General features: G+C 33.1%; 1 protein-coding gene across 1 annotated transcript in view; it reads right to left on the reverse strand.

The window, feature by feature from the left end:
* Positions 1-13,973, reverse strand: part of LOC129219321 (cytochrome P450 3A24-like) — a 43,516-nt gene extending 29,543 nt beyond the window's left edge. Inside the window, exons 1-5 of the mRNA XM_054853674.1 lie at positions 13,905-13,973; positions 6,650-6,746; positions 6,521-6,573; positions 5,193-5,289; positions 952-1,098 (exon numbers count right to left, since the gene is read on the reverse strand). Coding sequence (XP_054709649.1) covers positions 952-1,098; positions 5,193-5,289; positions 6,521-6,573; positions 6,650-6,746; positions 13,905-13,951 — 441 coding nt within the window. The 5' untranslated portion in view covers positions 13,952-13,973. The remainder of the gene's footprint in view (positions 1-951; positions 1,099-5,192; positions 5,290-6,520; positions 6,574-6,649; positions 6,747-13,904) is intronic.
* Positions 13,974-14,988: the final 1,015 nt, after the last annotated feature.

Raw genomic sequence — 14,988 nt, forward strand, 5'->3', positions numbered from 1 at the left:
AAGAGGGTTGCTGTGTTGGGACTTCTTTGCTCCAACACAGCAGCACAAAGGTAGTAATCTAACTCTCAGTTTAAAAAGTTAGTCAAAAAGGCAGTTTGTAGATTCGAATATTGTAAAAATCAGATTCTGAAAGTGCAGTGTATGACTTATATCCTTACTGAGTATATGTAAATGATTACATAGTTAGAGGCAGAAAATGAACCATGTGACTAAAAAATTTAGTCACAATGTTATAAGGACATACACATTTAACACGTTTCTTAGCTGTCTCGCGCATTTATGGAGAACTGTCGTTATGAACACGCACGTATATTTTAGTTTCGTACCGCATCACAAAGTTGGACATACGTCCCGTTTTCAGGTAGCCTGCCGCATTGTCTCTGCACATCATTGTGGAACGCTGGAATGTCCCGTTTTCTAAAGTTGCAGAGAGGAACACTGAAAAAATTTCCAACTGAAAGTATTTGGGTGGCATTGTTTAAGCACTTTTTTATCAAATAATTTGAACCGTAAGAGCTTTCACGTAATTATTGAATTTATTTTATGTTTGCCTTGCTCTAATGCGAGTAAAATATATTTTCGCTTATAAATATTTCGAGGCCATAAGAGCCAAGCGCAGTTGCAAATCACATCTCTTAGAGTAATGTTGATAGCATAAGTAAATTTTAGGAAATCTTGCCAAGAATTTTATTCTCATTTAAAATCGACAACAAACGTACTCAAGCAAATCTATGCATTAAAAGCACCATACCACATAGATACTTTTTCAAGTGTTCCTTTCTGCAATAAGTGCAAACTAAAAAAAAAAAAACATGCGACTTCTTTTATAAACGCACCTGAATGTCTCGCTTTATAGAAAAGAATAAAAGGTCACATTAAAAACTGTCAGTCACCTGAACGGAATGTTCAGTTTCAGTCACCAAACGTGCTAAGTAATAAAACGATGCTTACTAGTTTCATTTTGGCTGTTGTGAAGGATGGAGTGATGATGGATCGAATGTCTTTCCATCGTTTGTCTCGGAGTGAAATCAACTGCTGACTGAAACCTTCAACCCTGTGCTCCTTACCGGGCTTTTTCTCACGTCCTCCGAATATGCTCTAAAAATGCAATAATGGAACGAAATCTAACAACTTCAAGCAGTTTTGCAAGGAAAAAATTAATTAAATTAAAGGCATTTTTTTTAAATTTTGTGAAACTTTTATTCTACATTGTTAAAAATCAAGATGAATGTTTCCCCAAGAAATTCATTAAATCTAACAAATACTTCATAAGACTTTTTTCTCGAAAAACATTTTATAACTATGAAAGCATTAGTCAGCGATTCTCATCATCCCCTAGTTTAGGAACAACATTTTATTCAAGGCAGTAAGGTAATTTATTTTGTTAAGTTAATTTGTTTCTGAAATTTCAAAACATAATGTATAAAATGTACAAAGCTTGATTCATTTGTTTATGGTTATGAATTTATTGCACACTTCAATAGATTTTTATACTAACTAACTAGTTTCAGTTTTGATAGGTGCATTTCTTTTGAGAAACTAAAGTTCTTGTCAAGAGACCATTGAAGACGCTCATCAAATAATGCAAAGCATTTTCATTACACTGTAAAAACGATTCAGAAACGTTCCTGGAAAATAATAGGCAGCTCATGTGCCCAATTTCAACCAGTAACATTTCTTACAAAAACCAGGGACGTTTTCCGATAAAAGTCAGTAACCTTTCTAAAATCTGAAATATTGGGAAATCTCCCCTGTTAAAGTCAGTCGTGAACCTTCTAGAAAAATTAAATAGATTTAATGTATTTGATTAGAACCTTCCTGATTTATCAAGAAAACTCCAGGAATATTAAAACCACGGCCAAAGCTTCGCGAAAATTGCAAGCAGGAACCGAGCTCGCAAAGCTGCAGCTACCCAGGGAATTATTTGCTCCCATTGGGAGTTTAGTCAATCCGGACGGGGTCAATCTTTAAACTAGTGGCAAAAAATATTTTTCACATCAGTGAAACGACTGCATTCGTGCATCTTTTGGCAATTCAGGAAACTTTTTTTGCGAAAGTACTTGATTTTACGGGGAAATAGGTGAAAAAGTATGAAATCCCGAACCGTTCCACGGACAGTTACGTTTCTGAATTTTTTTACAGTGTACATTAAAAAATTCACATGAAATTATTCGCAGAGCCCGTTTGATCCAAAGTAAAGACATACGTAGACCTTAAAAGCAATGGGAGCTCTGTTCCCGCAAATTGGAATTGCTAAAAAAAAAAAAAAAACACGGTGGTTCAAAAAAAATTTTTTTTTTTTTCCACTAGAGACACCCCCTAATTTAAAACTTATTAATAGTATTATGCTGTAAAAGTTTTAGCTTATTACTCAAATTTTAAGAGGGTGCTCAATGACCCCTTAATTTAACATTTGCAGTAGCATCGAAAATGCCACAAATTCAGACACATTTAAATTCCCCAACTGTTTTTTTTTTTTTTTTTTTTTTTTTTTTTTTTTTTGTGAATAATTATTCTATTGCAACGTATATGCATATTAGTAGTGTATATTGTAATATGTAGCATTGTTTTTTCAGTTTAATGTATTTTTTTAACCCTGCTCCCCATACTTATGAAGTGTAGGGGAGGGGGTTGAGCACCCTCTTTCTGTTGAAATAGGAAGCTAAAATTCTTCCAGTATACACTCAGGAACATTGAAAATAGCGCCCCAAGAAGGGAGCATTGGATTGAAGTGAAATTTAATGTGCAGAAAAATACAGATGGGAGATACACTTGATCTCAAAATCTAGACAACTAAACAAATACACTCTAAGAAATTGGATAAATATAGTGCTACTTCAATAGCGCGTTGGACCCCCTTTTGCTGCAATACGTGCCGCAATGCGGTCCTACATTAAGCTAATTAAATGTCTGATGTTGTTCTGAGGATGATGAAGCCACAAATTTTGAACAGCCACTTCTAAATCTTGCACAGAGTAGCACGGCGCCATCTGGCGTTTTAGCTGATTCCATACATGCTCTGTAGGGGACAAGTCGGGGAAGTGGGCTGGCCCTGGAAGATTCTCAACAGGACGTAAGAAGTCTTGAGCAACTCTAGCTGTATGCGGGCGAGCATTATCTTGCTGGAAAATTGCTCCTGAGGGCCATTTAGGAACAGCTCTAGATGTTGTTGCAGAATGTCATTAACATAACGCTGGCCCGTTAAAGTTCCACGTACCACAACTAGAGTGGACCGAAGTAGCTTTGAATATCACTGATCATCTAAACGTGAACATTGACTTAAAAGTGTGCCTATTCAAGTACAATTCCTCATACTTCATGTTTCATCATGATTCGTCACAGCAGTAACACCTATAAGAATATTCAAAATGATGCAGTTTTTGGACCACTAGGTGTTTCCATGAATGAATGGACCACCTGACAAAGTGTTACATTCATGTTAAAATCTCAAATATTGCTGTAACTTCAGCTCAATTACCTTTGAAAATTGCTCAATTGTTTAAAAATAAATATGACACTAAAAAAATATCAGTAATTCATGAAAACTCTTATACTTTATTGTAATTTCAAGGCATTTTTTTTTATAAAATTGATTAAAAGTTTAAAACATAATAATACAGATTTAAATTCTTTACTGTTCCAAAAAAAATAAAAAATTAATATTATGGCTAGTGGACAAGTGAGAGCATGTAGCGTGCTACAGTAGCTTACAGAAATGGTGGTATGAACCTTAACGAAGTTTGCCGACAATATAGAGTCTTGAAAGCAACTTTAAACAGTCATATGGAAGATAAAAACCGGTTTGTTGTTACCTTAGTCGGTTATTGAAAATTTAGGAGATAAGCCCTTCGAAATAGGAATATGATTAGTGAATCTTTTTTTTTTTTTTTTTTGAAACTAGAGAAGTTTTTGGAATTACTTCGGAAACATTGGGGGAGTTGGTCTTTCAAATGGCTGAGAAAAATAACATGTCCTACAGATTTAATGAAGACAAAAAGTCTATTAGTACTATAGTCTGCGGTAGTTTGAGACTTGAACATCCGATTTCAGTAATAAAGTAGTCAAAAATGTTCTCTGACATTTGAGTGAGCAAGTACAATCTTGCGTCAAACGAAAATTTTCAACATCGATTTAACAAAATTCTCAATAGTTCAAAAGAGGTTGAAAAGATATTAGCTAAGATCAAATTTGCACAGGTTGGGAAAATATCGACTGGTGAACGAGGGGTGATGGCAACAGCTGTGTGTGTGGTGTGAGTGCTGACTTTTTTTATATTTTTTTTATGTTTCTCTTACCCGAAAATAAGACAGTTTAGAAAGAAAATCTATTTTTCTATAACTTAGTGTTATTTATAGTGTTTATTGATCACCTGTTATAAATATTTGTAAGTTACGCATTGATTTTTTAATTTGAGAATATGGTCCATCGATGGAAACTCGATGGTCCATCCATAGCAACCGGTAGCCATGAATGAACCACTTGCTAAAATATTTATTTTTCATTTTCATTCTTTATTGTGAATGTTTATTATGAAAGTGAATAATATTATTAAAAGAGAAATATACTGAGAAATTGTTCCTGTAATTAACGCTAAATTTGAGTTGGATTTCCTTTCTAAAAACTGTAATGTTCTTCATTGACGGCAACCTTACCCTAGCACTTTTTCCCGATGTCACCGATACTGTAGGGTAAACGGTCATGCGTATTGACTCCAAACTTGGATCATTTGCATATCTGATGTCACTCTTATATGCAAAATTTCGCGTTCGTATCTTCCTTCTTTCGTGGGGCGCTATTTTCAATTTTTCTGAGTGGATTACTATCTACAAGTCTAAAAATATTGAAAGGTGTCCCACTATCTAGGAGAAACTTTTTTTTTACATGTATTTTTGAACCACCCTAGTGAACCACTATAAATAATTAATATCAATTAACAAATAATAGTAATTGAAAAGTAAATTAGTGATCATATTAACGAATAGATATTGAGTGATAAATTTTCATGAAAATTTATTAAATATTTTCGTAAATAATTAATATAATATTTCATCATAACTTGGCTGTCATTAATGCTAATGCAAAAAGTAGAATAAATAATATAATTTAAGGTATTCATGCCTCTATTTTTCGATAACATTCACAGTTCTTTCGTTTGACCTCATCATTTATCAAGAGAATCAAAAGCAACTTACTGGTCTGTTCATAAATTTATGGAAGTCGGAAACTTGAATTTTTTTAAGCAGTTCCACATCGGCAACAACTATAATTGGCTTTGAGCCAAAATAGTACCTGAAATAGATTGTTATTTTTTGTAAGAGCAATAATGAAGAAGAGTAATAAATCTTAAAAGCTACTAATATTGGTAAAAATAAGTAGCCTTAAGCTGTAAAATTACTTATATGTAACAGTGATATTGTACAGAAGTGTCTATGTTATTTTCTTTTGCTCTGACATTTATTGTAACAAAACGTAGTTTATTTATCAAAATGTTAATTGAAATACTTAGGGTAGACTGCGGCGCATTTACGAGGATTTTTTTCAATGAATTTTTTAATTTTTATGTTTGAACCTAGGAAATTTTAGACATTGTGTTGCTTTATAAAGCAGTTAATGAAGTCAAAATTTGTGCATTCAGTTGTTGCTCAGCTTGTGTTTTTAACCGTAAAAAAAAAAAAAAAAAAAAAAAAAAAAAATTGAGTCCAAGTCAGTTACGTAAACTTGCCCCGAACACGGGGCAATGTAGCAAATAGAAAATACACAAATTTTAACGAGCAAAATTAGAAAGTTTTATGTTCTTGTCATTCAAGGTCACTTCAAGATATTTCGGTTGAGCTAGTGCCACCTCAAATTTTGTATTACATTTGACTTTTTTTTTTTTTTAAAAGGAAGTATGTAGAAGGCTCAGTGCTGCACTCACTTGATGATGTTATGAGATAATTTTTCTACTCTCAGCAAACAGAAATTTGGCGATATTGTACCTAGCATCATTCAGTAGTTCTTAAGTTACAGTTAGGAAGCTATTTTTGCAGTTGTTGAAAGTGCTTTTCCCACATTGTAAGATTCAATGCGATACTATAAACGATAAAAATCTTGAAATGTTGTGAAGCAGAAGGGAAGTTTTTAAACATTTAGAAATTTCACATTGCTTCATTGAAGTTGCGGTATTTTTAAAAAATATATTTTGGATTCGACTTTGGACGTGGCCTGAAGCTACCCTAAATGGCAGGATAGCTAAACACCGGGGTAATAATTCCTTTTAAAAGGATTTAATAATTATTATTTCTTAGTTTTGGATAACTATACACTTGTCCAAGTGTCTTTCTCACGTTTTGTCCCAAAGCAATACAATAAAACTGTTCATATATGAATGAGGCAATTTGAAATTGAGAAATGGTAGCTCAAAGTTAACCTGAATGAATGTACTTAAGAAATTAAGGTACACAAAAAGTGTACCTTAATTTCTTAAGTAATACTCACATGACATGTAAAGTTTTTTCTTTACATAAGCAAAAAAACTTACCCCACTACTTTACCGTACTTCTCCATCCATTCCTTGTGACACTGTATAGCACCCTAAAGTGAAAATACTTGTGTTAAAACTCGTCTGTTTTTACGTGTACAATGCAAATCTTTGTAAATAAGTTCTTACCTTTCTCGTTAATTCCAAGTAGTTTCCGAACAAAATGTTTGGTTCTGGTCCAGGAATGCCTAGATCTTTCAGCACGGTAAAATTTTTCTTTCGATATCTGGAACATGGGTGTAATTGCTTATTTGTTGTATAATTATTTTTTTTTTCATTTAGTTAAACTCAAAAGGGAATTGAATCTATTTTTCTTGAATCAATTTATCGGTTTTACATTTAAGAATTTTTCAAAACGTACGCAAGTTGGAATCATAAAATGGCTTATTATTTTTCTCCTTTAGTAGCTTTTACTTTGAAATAATTGAAGTAGCGTCATAATAGTGTGTTGATGTAAAGAAAATATCACAAACGTAAAATAATGTACCAAGTCAGAGCTTCTTAACCTTTTTTTTAGCCAATGGGCCGGTAAAAATTTCCGAAACCATTCCGCGGGCCTGTAGATTTTTTACAAAAACATTTCTTGGTATTCAAAACTGTTATGAAGGTTAATTGTAACACTTTTATTATCATTTGTGAACTGTAATATTTAAATATAAAAGTAAGTAACGTTAGTATAAATAAATAAACCTTTGAGAAAAATCACAGAAAATTGAAAAAAAAATAATAATCACAAAATCCAATCCAGTATATCGTCGCCTCAGAGCACTAGTAAGGTATCTGATCCCAGAAATAACACTAAGACAACTTACTGTTGCTCGGAGGCGACGATGTAATATAAAAAATGCAATTATACTCAAGTATTGCCAACCTTCAAAGACAAAATAATGGATTCCAGCAGGCCCGGACTGGCCCGCCGGGCAACCGGCCACATGGCCGATGCGCCCCTACGCCAGAAAAATATTTTTTTTTTTGTTTTGTTCAAAAATATTCTTTACAAAAATAAATTATCCGCCCCCTTTCTTTTTGTTACTAAAAAAAATATTTTTTCCCCTTTAACTGATGATTTTTCTTCTCTCTTTTCCTGACACCTCGAAATTGTTAAGTACAAAAGTTTTACGGTAATATAAGTCTTTTATCACTGAGGAACCTGGAATTATTTTGCCTTTCTTTTCAAAATTTGTTCCTTTCTTCTCAATCATTGTCACTGCTCACTGGTGCGATTTTGAAGGTAATTTGGGGGTCAAAATCCTTGGAACAGGGGTCTTGACAAGTAAATCATAAATTCTAGGAACCGCTGATAGCTTACTCGATACCCAGAATCACCAGCGAAATTCTGGTGGAAATTTAATAGCGGCGATTAGGAGGGAGGAGAGCGGATAGACATGGAAGATTATTCAGCTTTTTTCTTGAGTGCTTCCTGAAAAGTAATTATCAGTTGTATATTACGCTACCATTTTTAATAGTAATTTAGATTTTGCCTCCCTTTTTCTCCGAAATAAAAATTGTATAGCTAGTCTTTGTAACAGTGTATCAGGACCGCAATATTTTCTACTGCAATTTCAATCATCAATTTTCTTGCTATCTTACCTCCGATTGCATTAACACAATTAACAAGCATCTAGAGGTGACTCATCTTTATTTGGCAGAAAGCAACATCCTGTAGCGCCCTTTTGCCTTCTAAAGAGCCCTGCAGATTTCTTTTTTCTTACACAGACAAACACCCCATACCTTTAATAGTTGTTGTTTTAACGCACAGGTGCGCCCTTCTGTCGTCATATTAAAGCGCCCAGCAGCCATACTGTGACCCCCCCCCCCCTCTTTTTTCAGGTCTTTAGAAGAATAGTTTTTGAAAGGCCCGTTTTTGCGATCGTGAATTTTAAAATCTTTTAAAAAGACAATTTAAGAAAATAAAAAAAAAAAAAAAAAAACATTTTCAGAAAAGAGAGCTCTTTAAATCTAGAATCAAGACAAACATCCAATTCCTGCAATTGTTAGTTAGTCTGTAAGGGCCCTGTTGCGTTTTTAGATGCGCCCTCAGTCTTTTCAATTTACGTAATCTCGACAACTCGACAAAAATGTCTTTTTTCCATGGTTGCGGAGTCAGAGTCGAAGAGCCGGAGTCGGTCTGATTTTGGGGTGAAGGAGTCGGATTCGGGAGTCGAAGGTTTAAGATTTCAAGAGTCGGAGTCGAACTCTCTTTGGGGTAAAGGAGTAGAAGTCGAAGGTTCTAAAATTTCCGGAGTCGGAATCAGAGCCGTAGTCATTTTTTTTTTATTCGACTCCGCAGCCCCGCTTTTTTCCTTGAAAAACTCCCCCCCCCCCTCCCGATCTCCGTTTTTCAGGTCTTTAATGCCATTTTTCATACACTGTCGTACGCAACAAGTTTCTTGAAGGGTCCGTTTTTGCTATCTTGAATTTTGAAAAGACTTAAAATGACATTTTAAGACATTAAAAAAATTGTTTTCGGAGAAGAGAGTTTTTTTTTTCTAAATCTTCTCTTAACGACCAACATTCCGTCCCACCGTACCTGTAATCGTTAATTTTTAAGCAAAGGCACCCTATTGCGCTTTTAGTTGCGCCCTTCAGTCTTTTAAAACTGCCCTACAGCCTTATTGTAACTCTTGTAACAATAAATATTTTCGCGCTTTACACGACATTTATGTTATTGCGGCAAAAAAGTCTTTTTTTCTTCAAAAAACACTCCTCGCCTCCAAAAATTCTGCCCCCCCCCCCTGAAAAAATTTTCAGGGCCCCCAACAGGCCACTGGATAGCCCCCCCCCCCCGCACCTCGAATGACTATTTTGTTAAACGAGTGGTTGTTGTTTGTTTTTAACTGCTTCAATATTTCTACTTTAATTATGAGTTCATTTGTTTAAATTGTTTAAATTTGTTTGTAATTATTATTAGTTTAAAGTTTTGAGCAGTTATGAGGAACTTTTAATCCTAATTTTTATAACAATGTTGAAAATATTTTCAACTTTTTAAATTTGAGTACACATTTATTATTTATTTTTTAAAAATATTCTTTGGTCACTCGGACCGTAGGTTTTTCTGTGGTGTGCCCCCCCCCCTACTGCGGCGTCTGCGGGTACGTAGATTTGGGTCTGCCCCAGAAGAAGAGGACCTTTCTAGAAAGATGTTTTTGCCATCTTGAATTTTGAGACAACAGAAACTTCTTGCAATTTACAATAAAAAATTTATTGACGAACTATGTTAAGTCAAGAAATGAGACAACTTTTTTCACTGTGTGATAATTTATTAAATTATTCCTGCAAACTTTATATTTATAACCTTTTACATTTTTGAGGGAAATGTCCGTTTTTCCATTTTAATCATTATGTACATATATTATTAATTCATATCTTCTCTTACCTGATTCCACAATCTTCATTATTGATTTCAGTCCATTTACTTATTTTGTAAAATTTATTCACAATTATTTATAGATTTTCCGTTTCTTGCAGATAGCATAATATTACGTTCTTATGTTTAGCCATGTTACTTTAGCTTTGGATGTGGTCATAATTTTGACCTAAAGAAAAATTTCTTGTAGACTATGGTACGGTAATCACGTTTTTTAAACATAACTATACAGCCGAAAAAATCATATTTTCCTTTTATTATAATAAGATATTTAATATTGTCAGTGGTGTATCGGGAATCAATACTATTTTAATTCGCTCAAAAAAAGCAGGAAAGTCCATGAAATGTAATCAGTTGAAGTAAAAATGTCATAAAAGCTTTACAGGTTCCGTTTGCAAAATTTATATTTAATTACTAGCTGCGTTGCCCGGCTTTGCCCGGTCTATTTTGAAAACAAAAATTGTGTCGAGTGACGTATATTCAACAATCAGGCATAAATAAAAGAAAAAAAATCATCATGCAAAATTTCCCCTCCAAACAATGACGAGAGATATTAAAATACTTTTAAGAAATTTAAATGAGAAAGATGAATTTAAAAAGCGTAACCATGGAAACACAAAGTAAAATAAGTTTCAGAATTGAAAATGAGAAAGATGGAAATGATGGATTCAAAAAGCGTTACCGTGGAAACGCAAAATAAAATGGTTAAAAACTTGAATAGAGAACAGATTTTTGAACTTCATTTAATTCGCTTGTAACTTTTTTTCTAATGGAGATAGAGGGTTAAACTTCCGACCATAGGTCGAGTTAGATCTGGAGTAAAAAAAGGTAGCTCTTTTCAATGGTGTCAAAAGGAAAACTGTAGGACAATTCCTTCAATTTTTATTGATAAATTTAATGAAGACAATAGTGCCTAAATTTCAGCTAAGCCTAAACAAATTCAAGCTAAAAACGTAAATAACTCCCGCCGCAATTAAGTTAGAGCGTTGGAACAAATTGCGTAGAACGCGGAAAATTCTTCTCTTTCCAACGATATATAATGTTACTAATTGCGAGTAATTTTTCACCCCCATATTCGGGAATTTATGTGAAAATTTTCCCTAAATTGGAATAAAAAAAGAACTATTCATCGAATTGTTTTCGAACTTGTCTGCAAACCTTCTCAGGACTTAAAGGAACAAATTGTGAAAATTTCAGCAAAATCGGCCGGGTAGTTCTCGAGTTTTGAGAGTTCAAACAAACAGACGTTTTTGGACACTTCATTTTATACTATGTAGAGATTAAAAGATTTTTGGTTGGAGGGCAGTGGCTCAACCAGAAGAGGGACCCACAGCTCCCTCCCCCCCCCCCGGAATGCTGAGCTAAATGTTTTTAAAAACTATTCTTTATTATTGAAGAGGAAGAAAGAACACGTATAGTGGGAAAACAAAGTGATTTCAATTTTCAAAATAATACTGTCCGGGGGGAAATCCTAATTTATTTTAAAGAAATCTTTGAATTAAAAATATTTAATAGTTGCAGCTTATTGGTCAAGTTCAAAAATCGCTAAAAGTTGAGTTTTGTGAGCTTTAATTTCGAAAAATTTCTGGCTCTAGTATAAGAAGATATGGTCCTTCAATCGTGTTTTTAAGATTTGAATTTAAGAAAATATATAGAGAGACTTCTGGATTTCACTAAATGATTTGCTTCATTTTAAGGTACAACTTAACGCTGAAAAATTAAAATTCTGAAGTAAAATTATTATTTCGGTTAGGATGGAAAATAGCAAATTTCATGTAATTTCCCCTATTAAATGTTTAAATACAAAACCCATTGTTACAAATTTTGTTGCCTTACAACAGCAATATTAATAGTAATCATAATAAAAATTTTGAATCAAGGTTTCTCTGGAGCAAGCATGATATTAAGCCACTATCAATGCTTTCTTTGGATTTTTTATCCTCATCTATGTATGTCAATAATCGAAAACGGGGCTAAATAAAGAAATACGGATCTTTATCACGAGTGTTTTGTCTGTTGTGAAATATGAATTAGTTTTGCAAACCTTTAATATTTAAATGGCTCTAATTGTTATAGCTTTTTTTCCCTTTTGGTATGAAGCATTTATATGGAAAACAGAGGTGAAATTTCCTGATAGTAACATTATTCTATCTCTGAAATACATTTACAGAATAAAAGAATAAAATACAGAATTCTTAAAAAAAAAAAAAAAAGAAAAAAAGAAAAAAATACTAAGCACTTTTCACACTCAAAGGGACAAAATAACTTATCTGGGTCAGAAAGAACACTATTTAAGTATTCCTGTAGTTGTCAATTATTCCAAGAAAATGACTCCACAAACGAGGAAAAGTGCAGCTCAAGTCATTTCAAACCAAACTTTCCCCTCAAAAAAATATGCCAGAAAAGTTATTTTGTCCTTTTGAGTGCATTCTGAAGTGCTTAGTATTTCTTGAAAAATTCCGTTATTCAAAAATCGATCCTGACAGTCCCTGAAGCTCCATCCCTTACCCAAAAGTCAACAAATATGGCTTATAATCGCGTTTTTAAGACTTCAATTTCTAGAATTTCCGCCGAGACCCCTGTACTTTTTCCCCCCTAGCATCAGCAAAGAAAGTCTTAAATTGCGGTTTTAAAACTACAAGTTTCAAAAACTTTCCGGGGGAGAACCCCCATACCCCCCTTTCTTTTCTTCCCTATTATATCTAAATCTTTTTTTTTTTAATATGCTCCCCCCTAAAAAAAAAGTTCTGGTTGCACCACTGTTGAAGAGGTGATTAAAGACTACTCACACCGAAAGTTGATGTAAGCAAGAAACATAAGCAATTTTTTTTTTCTCCTCCCTCGCTCTGCCGACTACAATCATTGATTTGTAGACCCCAAAGCAATTTTTACTGTGTATTATCTTAATTTTCTAACGATTAAGTAACTTTTATAAGCTTTGTTTGTCTATTTTTTTCTGATATTTTTGTAGTTCCAATTTCCCCTTAAAAGGCTTCAAAATGCAGAATTTTACATCATTTTTTCGAAATTTCTTCTGGGGGAGTAACCCTCGGACCGTAATTTTAGAGTATCACATAAATCACTTAAATGGAAACCCTGCACTACTCTCCTAATAAAGACCATTCCCCCTCTTAAGGTCAATAAAACATAAAAAAAAAATTAAAAAAAAAGATCGCAGGCAAAACATTAGAATTCCAAGAACGAGAACTCCCCCCCCCCCAAAAAAAAATCCCCAAAACACCCAAATAACAATTTTAATGCCCCACTCGTGGGATCACCTATGCAAGAAGTTTTGTAATGAGCAATGACACATGAAAATATTTTCACCCTCGCACCCTGTCGTATACATCTACAATGGGTAAATAAGTACAGAAATATCTTGCGCCCCTCTGAAGTTCCAAGGTTTACGCCCTTCTGAGGGGTCCAGTCCGGCCCTGGATTCCAGGTTTCAAAGTTATTTCTGACGTAAAAAAAGGACATTAAAAATTTTTAGTATTATTATTTTTTGAATAAGGAAATTTTTTTACGAACGAAAATAAAAATTTCCAAAGACTGGTCAAGTTTATCCACGGACCGTTGCCGGTTCGCCGAACAAGTGGTTAATAATCTCGGTATTAAGTAATCATAAAAGCTCGTTAAAAAAGAGATTTTATGCAACAGTTATCTCACAAAATGAAAATAAAGTTGAAGTTTTTTTCTTCTCCTGCTTAAAAATAAATTAATTAAAATAGCACCTTAAGTACAGAGTTAAGTATTTGGCAAAAAAGTTTAATGCATGTAATGTCACGCATTAGTAAGTGTTAAAACATAAGTGTTAAAACACAATTTTTTCTCCCCTTACATTAATCACAATCACATTTCAATTAAAGAAAAATGCGTTAGTACACCATATTCCAGAAATAACTGTTATTAAAACAATATAAACTAGTCTGAAAAAGAACATAAATTGCTATACTCATGAAATGTATTTGAAAAAAAATTTTGGCACTCGATCTATTGTATTAGGTCAGTACTTACAAATAAAACAAAACTAAAAGGAAAGCTATAAGCGTGACCGTCCACATGATTGACACCAGGGAAGTTAATTCTGTTCACCAGCTACGAGCCACTCTAGGTGAAAACAATCCTTTTTATCTTTAATAAAAACAGTGCTCAAGATAAGCGCTTCAGTGCAATCTTCAATCTGACTAATTTTAGTGTGTCTCTCATCTGATAAATGTTGTTTCAATGATAATATTAGCGAAAAGGACCACGCTTGTGACTTGCATAAATTTTTTGTTGCGTTTTCCTTTTATATTGACATATTAATATTTATCTTTTCATTTGATTCAAGTACTAACTTTATAATTATAATAATAATGAATATATTATGATAGAAACATTGTTCAATTTGATCCTCAACCGGTAGTCAGACAGACCGGCACCGGTCCGCAGAAAAATTTGACCGGTCCTAGGAGATTTTTGCTTGTCTAAATAAAGGAAAATTTCTACTTAAAAAAAAAATTAAAATCCTGTATGACATTGTTTCGTGTATTTTGTGATAATAGTTTAAAAGTTTCTATATTTTTTTCTAAAATATTAATTTACTCATACATAATTGTTGCAAAAATTACTTATCTTGACACCTAAGAAATTTTTGTGAGTTCTTTAATGCCACGTTAACTTTTATTTATTAATTCATTTAACTTTGTTTAGAAAAACCTCGTCGATCCGAAACCTTTTTTACAAGTTTTTAATAGTTTTAAATAGTGTAGTTTTTTTTTTTTTTTAAATTATAAAAAGGAAAAAAATCTTTCTGGTCCGAAATTTTTTCCGAAAGATTTTATCGGTGAGGGAATGAAAAGCTTTTCTTCTTATTTTATTTTTATTTTATTTTATGAAAAAGAAAACCTTGCAGGTCCTAGATTTTTTTCAAAAGTGTTTGCTGGTCCGCAGGTCAGAAAAATTTGAGAAACGTTGCGGACGCAGAAATCATTTGGAAGAAAGGATAATTTTTTGAAGTTCTTTATTTTTTTTTCTGAATGAAAGCCTTAAATTATTATGTTCTTTATTTTTTCTCGAAAAAAGCCTTAAATTACTTTTATTTGTGAAACAGTAAGAA

This window comes from Uloborus diversus, chromosome 3, assembly GCF_026930045.1.
Source record: "Uloborus diversus isolate 005 chromosome 3, Udiv.v.3.1, whole genome shotgun sequence".
Lineage (NCBI taxonomy): Eukaryota > Metazoa > Arthropoda > Arachnida > Araneae > Uloboridae > Uloborus > Uloborus diversus.